Source organism: Alligator sinensis, unplaced genomic scaffold, assembly GCF_000455745.1.
Source record: "Alligator sinensis unplaced genomic scaffold, ASM45574v1 scaffold1787_1, whole genome shotgun sequence".
NCBI lineage: Eukaryota > Metazoa > Chordata > Crocodylia > Alligatoridae > Alligator > Alligator sinensis.
In genome coordinates this window covers 55,106-62,553 of record NW_005843302.1, presented here as the reverse complement: position 1 = coordinate 62,553, position 7,448 = coordinate 55,106, and the positions used below count along the sequence as shown (strand labels likewise).

Sequence of the window (7,448 nt, the reverse complement as noted above, 5' to 3'; positions counted from 1 at the left end):
AGGGAAAGGTGGGTTGTGGAGCATGGGGAGGCAGGGAAAACGATGTTTTTAATGGATGCAGCTTCTGAAAAGCCACCTTGACTCTGTCATGTTTGAGTCCTATATCAGAACACTATCACCCTCCTTAGAGTTATTACCACTTCACCATTAGGGCTGGAACAGAGCACTTGAGGAACAGAGCACACCCGGACTGTAGGACACAGTCAAACACCTTTTCTTTGCTAGGGCAAACCTTGGGCTTAGGTCAGGCCTTGTGAAAAGGGACTACACTCGGCTCTACAACCACTGACTCCACTTTAAAGAATCCACTCGAGACCTGTAAATGTCACCACTTCCTCCCACTGGACGTCAGCACTCCTATTCATTCTCCCATCACTCACCACTCACCAGTTTGTGGGCTCCACTGCCATGGTTAACATGTGACCAATGACAATGTCACTGGGAAGAGGATGCTTTTGCAAACCTGTTTTGGGACAGCCTACAAAATATGGTCTTGAAATGATGCTTTATAAGTCAAGTAATACTCACAGATGTAGCTGCTTCAGGGGTCTTAGGGAATCTTCATCCGTGCCTTCCTCCGGGTCCTCAGACACAAATGCACAGGAATTTAGAGTAAGTGATTCCAGTTTCTGGCAGTTCTTTAGACAGAATGCAAGTGCTACTTGATCCAGTCTGGTAAATGTATAATCATCAAGACGCAGGTCAACGAAATGACTCAGTGCATTTTGCACAAAACTTTTCTCTCTTATTTCATACAAACAGTGAAAGTCCTCAAGCTGCGGAATTGTTTCAACCTGCTTCTGACTAGGGAAAGTTTGTGGTCTACCAGACTCTGCGAATGAGGGGGATGGACATGTTCTGGGTTTTGTTTTAATCCATGTTAGTAATTTGGGTTTAATATTCAATGAAATTTTGCAGCTGAGTTTTTTCTCAATAGCCTTCATTCTCCCTTCATTCAAGAGACCAAACAGAAATCTCACGGTTAACATTAAATAGTTTCTTGATTTTCCATAGTCAGCTAACAAGGTTTTCAAACCTTTTATGTCATTTCCTGAGTCTCTGCCTGTTCTTTCTTCTTCATTCTCTAGAGCATAAAACAAAGCTGCAAAAAACTCTTGGAAAGACAAGTGAATGAAGCTGTAGAGACATTCCTGGTCACTGGCTTTTCGAAAGAGGTTCTCATTCAGAAAGCGTGAGTCAGATGTATCTAAGCTGTGTTTCTTGAGCTCTTCAGCCTCAAACAGGATCTTCTGCTTGCAGATTCCCTCTGCAGCCAAGGAGCAGAGTCTCTTCAAGTTGGCTCGTATAGGTTGCTTTGAATTTTGGTCACAACCCTTCAATAAATTGTGAAGATACAGCAGGTAGACTCCAGTGATTGTTTCTGAACTCTGTGCAAGATCTTCACCTTCATCCATCTGTTGCTCTATGACAGTGCAGATGATCCAGCACACCATGGGGACAGAGCACATGGTGAAGATCATTTCATTTTCTCTTACAAAATTAAAGGCTTTTCTTGCTCGCTCTTTATCCCCAAAATATTTGTCAAAGTATTCTTTCATCTCAGTTTCTGAAAAACCCAGTATTTTTACACAGCGTTCATTTTCCAACAACTCATTCAGCTTCTCTAAGGCAGCTGGTCTTGTGGTAATGAGTAAGTAGGATTTCTGAAGCACTTTCTTCCTGAATAAACTGCTCAATGTGATTTCCACTGCTTTCTTCTCATGGGGATCAGAACACAGGTTGTCTTCTGGCTGATCCAAGGAAAATCTCAGTTCATCAAAGCCATCAATTATAAAGAGGATTTTCTCCGGACACCTTAAAATCTCTTCCACTGGTGCACGTTCATCAGGACAGTTTGTTAAGATCAAATCCTCAAGACTTCTCTGCTCACTGCCTAACTTAAATCCCCTACAATGTATGTAGAAAACATAATCAAACTTATTCTGATAAAGCTCTCCAGATGCCCAGTCAAACATGATCTTTCTTGCGGTCATTGTTTTTCCAGTCCCTGCAGCTCCCAACAGCACCACAATTCGTGGAGTTTCTCCATTTTCATCACATGCAAATAAATCACTGATGGTAAGGGCTCTCCTTTGCTCACTTGTGGTTTTTATGTATTTCTCTCTCAAAGTCATTATTTCATGTAGATCTTTCTTTTTGGCATGTGGGTCCTTCACAATGACCAGTTTTGTGTATCTGTTGGTTAGATTAACCTTCTCACCAAGAAGAGAGTTCCTGTCTTTTATGTATCTGTAGTTGTTCTGTATATGTTCAGTATACATATCCCTGTAGCCTGGGTTAGAGACATAAAACATTATATACCCTGCACTGGAAATTCAAAGGAATTAAAGAAAAAATCAGTAATTCTTAATTACTGTCGCAACTTTAACAGGCATAATGGTGTCTTACTTTTGTATTGCCCATTTCCTCATCAAATATCCCCAGTCGATTAACTGTGGCCCTGGTCTTGTCGCCCATCTTTATATCAGTAGCCCCACTGACATTAACATGCAAGTACAAAAATGCTCTGTGTGTATATTCAGGCATCTCTGTATTAATTGCTGAAATGCAGCCACTTCCAGGGTGACACCTGTCAATTCAGGACACAGAAGCGCTACATAATGCCTAAGGCTATGGAGTAAGAAGGAGTTGTATAGGCAATTGTTACAATTTGGGGAATGTGCGGGAAATGGAAGAGGTCTGGGTGACATTATCATATCATATTTCCCTGGGGCAGTAAAGTGGATGTGTCGTGTCCACCCCACACCCCCTCCCTGTTTCCCCCACTGGTATCTGGCACTTGGCACCTCCCTCCCTGCCTCTGCAGGGTTTTTTCAGGGTACAAAACGTTTTGAGTCACACTTTTGGCAAGCACAATTTGCTTGTACAATCCATCTGTCACTGTCCTTGATGGCTGAGCTCAGACTGCACAGGGGTATGCTAAAGCAGCTGCCTGAGCTGAGAGCCTAGTCCTGCTGATTTTTAGTTTTCACTTTGTTTAAAAGAAGTTCAGGTTAGACAAGAGGGTCTTGCAGCAGCCTGCAAGACACTGCCTCAGGTGTGACTTGGAGGAGACAGCTCCACCTCATTCCCAGAACCGTGCTCTGGGGAAACTGAATTTCTTGCCAAGATCTCCATCCATTTCCTATTTTCCAAACTGTTACCTGATGTGAGCTATTTTTTATGTCAACTAGCTACCAAGCAACTGGTAGATCTAGTTGAGCTTTGGCAATCAGTGATACCTGCTCGGCACCACTTTGTCGGTCTGTGACGTACCTTTTCCTGATCTTCCACAGCTTTGCCCATGACCGGGAGCTGCAAAAAGAATTGCACACAGATGTCAGTGGTGCAGAACAGACAGAGTGCGGCCCTCGGGAGAGGAAGGTGGACCGAGTAGGTCATTGTGGGTTCTGCAGGAAAAGGAAACACGATCACCTCCCCACAAGGCTCAGGGAGGCAGAAAACATCGTTGGAGAAAGGGGTACATGCTCTGCTCGCAGGGGCTGCCTGAGAAATACCATTTCTTTTACCATGGCCTTGAAAGCTGCTTTGCTCACACAGATGGGGCTGGGTTCTCACAAGAGCTCAGCATTTGAAGGGTAGAAAGCGCCCTTTAGAAATCCAGCACTTGTTTAGGGCATGAGGAGATGTGCATTTCACATGCTCCATGTGAAGAAATCCCCCTCTCTCTGCCCATCACTTGGGTCATTGCAGGTGGACCTCTCTCTTTCTCTTTTGCTTTCTTTTTGGGTCAAACTGGTCAACCAGGTGACTTGGCCGGATAAATTCCTGAAAGGAGTGGGGAACACTCTCTTCCTGGTGGTGGGCGTTTTGGAAAGCAACAAGCAACGTGCCTCCAGGCTGCTGCCGGATGATCTTCTGTAAGTAAAGACTTGGAAATTAGCCATAAATTAGGATTTATGTCTAGGCCAGATGCATTTTAAAAGGATTATTCTATCCAAGAGAGATACATAGGGAACAAGAAAAAATTGGGCTCCACTGTGGGACCTCTACTGAATACCCAGGCACAGCCGACGGTCAATGCTTGTGAAAAGGCAGAACTCCTGAATGCATACTTTGCATCGGTATTCCTGAAACCCAATGGGGGCTGGTCATCTGACCAAAAGCCTAGGGAACACAGGGAAGGTAACAACCTAAACAAAATCAGCCCAGAACAGGTGAAGGATTTTTACAATGCTTGGACATCTTCAAATCTGCTGGACCAGACAACCTGCACCCAATAATACTGAAAGAACTGGCCGAACATATAGCAGCGCCATTGGTCAAGCTATTTGAAGAGTTGTGGAGCTCCCTTGCACCAGGATGGGGCCTTGGGGCCTAATTCCACTCCCTGCCAGCCCCCAACATTGGGCCCGGGCCCAGGAACCTGATGCTGCCCCCTCCCAACCGTCTATACTGGGATTGGGCCCTGGGCCCTGGTGTGACCCTCACCTAGAGTTGTGTGCTGGGATTTCATAGATTCATAGGGATCAGAAACCTGATCCAGTGAACAGGGCCTGGGGCTCCTCACAGTTTTGTGGGGAGCCCTGTAGACTAGCTGACACTGCACCACAAGCTGAATTTCTCCCAGAAGCCAGGAGTTTGAGCACCTCCGGTCCATGCAGCTGAAAGATGGCAGATTAAAAACCATTAAAAATCTTTTATGCACAGAAAAGGAATATTTTCTCGAACTCACTGCCACTGTATGCCAAGGTCAAACACTTAACAAGATTAAACAGAGGGCTAGATATTTCTAAGGGCCACCAGGGACACACACCTGTAACAGGATACATTAAACGGCAAGGAGGAGTTTTGACAGGGCTCTAAACACTCTTGTCCTGAAATACAAGCTGACATCCGAGTTAGTAGGAACTCATCTCTCTGGGAAAATGACTAGATAACTGCACACTGCAGAGTTTCTGAGGCCTGTGTCTGAGCTGTTGCCCACTGCCAGAGCCAGGACACTTTGCAAGATGGACCAGTGCTCCAGTCAGCTTGGCATGTCCAGTGCTCCTAAAAATGTACCTGCAAACTAGGAGGCTGGGCCTCACCTCTTCTGCAGTTTCCATCACTCCAGTCTGCCCATGAGTTTTGGCCTGTATAGGTGTTACCAGTTTTCTGTTGCTCCTACTATAGCTGTTGTGGATGGGGATATTTTATCGAGATACGACTCATGACAGGTAGAGGCTACTTAGTATAGCAGAGTGGGGGAGAAGAAAGCTCTGTGAGCCTTCCCCTGGCCTTAGCTGTTCCCCATAGAGCCATGGTGAACTTCAAAACAGCCCATGGCCGGGTGAAAGTGAAAACCCAGCCAGAGTAAAAGTAAAGAGAAACCCCAGGGGCAGACACTTATCTGATTGACGGCTGGCGAGGAAGCCAGAGGATCTGCCGTTGGGAGCACAGTGGGGAAATAAGAACCGGAGAGAAGGAGAGAACGAAGCAGCCGAGCTGCATCACTCCCAGATGGGGGTATGAGGAGTGCAAGGATCCTGCTTTTTTGTTGTAGGAACTGTGGTTTGAACTCCCGTGGATTGTGGAGGGAGTGCAGGGGTGGTGGAGCCCCCAGGCAGCAGGGACCGGCTCAGGCTTGCAGGCCACCGCATTGGCAAGACCGGCTAACCCAAACAAGGGCAGCCCCAAGTTTTGTAGGCTGGATGGACTGTTAAAGCATCTGGCTAGCACTTAACGGGGCAGGCCCTAATTTTGTACTGTGTTGAAACTATCGATGGACATATTAATACCAAAACTATAACTCCTACCTGTAAGGGGATTTTTGGCCCGCTTGGGGTACTGTCTCTCATTCTGTTAATCAGCACCAAGTCCTCACAGGCAAGCAAATACCACAGGCAGCAACAACCCTTGGATAACCTCAGGCTGGGGAAGACCCAGTGATGGGCATCTCCCCTGATGCTGCCACATTTAGCTTTGGATTTCTTACCTGTGTCCTTTTCCTCCTGGAGTTTAGCAGCCAAGTCCCTGCGATTGATCCTTTTGAAGACTTCGATAGTTGCATCCACTGCTCTCTCCATACCATAGTGTTGTCTCAAGAGTATTGCAACATCTGTCCTAGGAGCCTTCTCTAGTTTACCCCAGGCAACTGAAGGTTTGTTGTCGAATGGGAACTCAGATAATATAAATCTGAAGTGTTTATAATCTTTCTCTGAGAGGTTTTCCAGATGTCCCCAAAGGACTTCCATCAATGTCTTAGGTCCAGCCATCATGAACGATGTGGAACTTAAAAGCAAACAAACAAACAAACAAACAAAACCCAATTAAAATACTAACTCTGAGTCGCCTGTGAACATCATGAAATTGCAGTGACAATGATTGGGAAGGCTCAGTTTCTGTGCAAAAGAAACACCTTCTCCATGTGCTCTCAGACTCACGACAGTTTGTGCATTTCCATGTGTCACATACCAAGTTAATGGTCTAATTTGGATATTTGTACATTGGAATATAACACCCTGGATATCTTCATGAACTTGTCCTGTTGCAAGAAATAGCTGTAATATTTGGCAAACAGCAGTACAGAGCTTGGCCGCTGTGCCTGGCAGATGTTGTGGTTATGCGGTGAATGAAGTCTGGAGTAGCAGGAGACTGTGGGATGTGGGGAGTTCCTGGGGAGGCGATTGTGGGTTGTTCCTGGACTGTCTGTGTTGCTTTCTGCCTGCCCAGAGGGCACTCATCTGGCTGGCCTGGCTGCTAAGCTACCATGTTACCAGGTACCAATTAATCATGATTCACTCAGGGACCAGCTCAATACACAGGACCTAGCTACTACACAACGACTTAACAAGCATCAATCAGCACCTACAAAACCACAGACTAAGGAGAGGAAAGAGTCAATACAGACAATCAACTGCCCCAAGACAGAAACAGTTGCACAAGCACCCATGTCACAGGTTTTGTCTGTCAGCAGCTAGGGGTGTAGGGCCTCAGAACCCCTCTGCACCTATCTCTTTGACAGCTGGCAGGCATCATGGCCTCAGCAGGGGCTAGCAGGCCTGCAGCTTTCACCCCGCTGTGCCTTAACACACACAGTGTCATCCATGTCACAAGTTTTGCCTGTCAGCAGCTAGAGGTGCAGGGCCCCAAAAGCCAGACTCCCCTTCCACCTATCTCTTTGACAGCTTACAGGCTTCATGGCCCCAGCAGGGGCCACCACCCATGCAGTTTTCAGCCCTCTGAGCCTTAACACACACAGGGCCACCAATGTCACAAGTTTTGCCTCTCATAGAATCATAGAATCATAGAAGTAGGGTCAGAAGGGACCTTGTAGATCTTCAGGTCTGACCCCCTGCCTGGGCAGGAGAGAAACTGGGCTCAAGTGACCCCAGCCATGTAGGCATTGAGCTGCTTCTTAAAGACCCCCAGGGTAGGAGCCAGCACCACTTCCCTTGGAAGTTAGTTCCAGATCCTAGCCGCCCTAACTGTGAAGTAGTTCCTAC

At 46.5% G+C, this 7,448-nt stretch overlaps 1 protein-coding gene across 1 annotated transcript in view; it reads right to left on the bottom strand.

Annotated features, from left to right (window-relative positions):
* The window catches only part of LOC102372525 (NACHT, LRR and PYD domains-containing protein 12-like), a 35,436-nt gene extending 29,476 nt beyond the window's left edge, over positions 1-5,960 (bottom strand). Inside the window, exons 1-3 of the mRNA XM_025194776.1 lie at positions 5,939-5,960; positions 3,277-3,315; positions 529-2,293 (exon numbers count right to left, since the gene is read on the bottom strand). Coding sequence (XP_025050561.1) covers positions 529-2,282 — 1,754 coding nt within the window. The 5' untranslated portion in view covers positions 2,283-2,293; positions 3,277-3,315; positions 5,939-5,960. The remainder of the gene's footprint in view (positions 1-528; positions 2,294-3,276; positions 3,316-5,938) is intronic.
* Between the last annotated feature and the right edge of the window lie 1,488 nt (positions 5,961-7,448).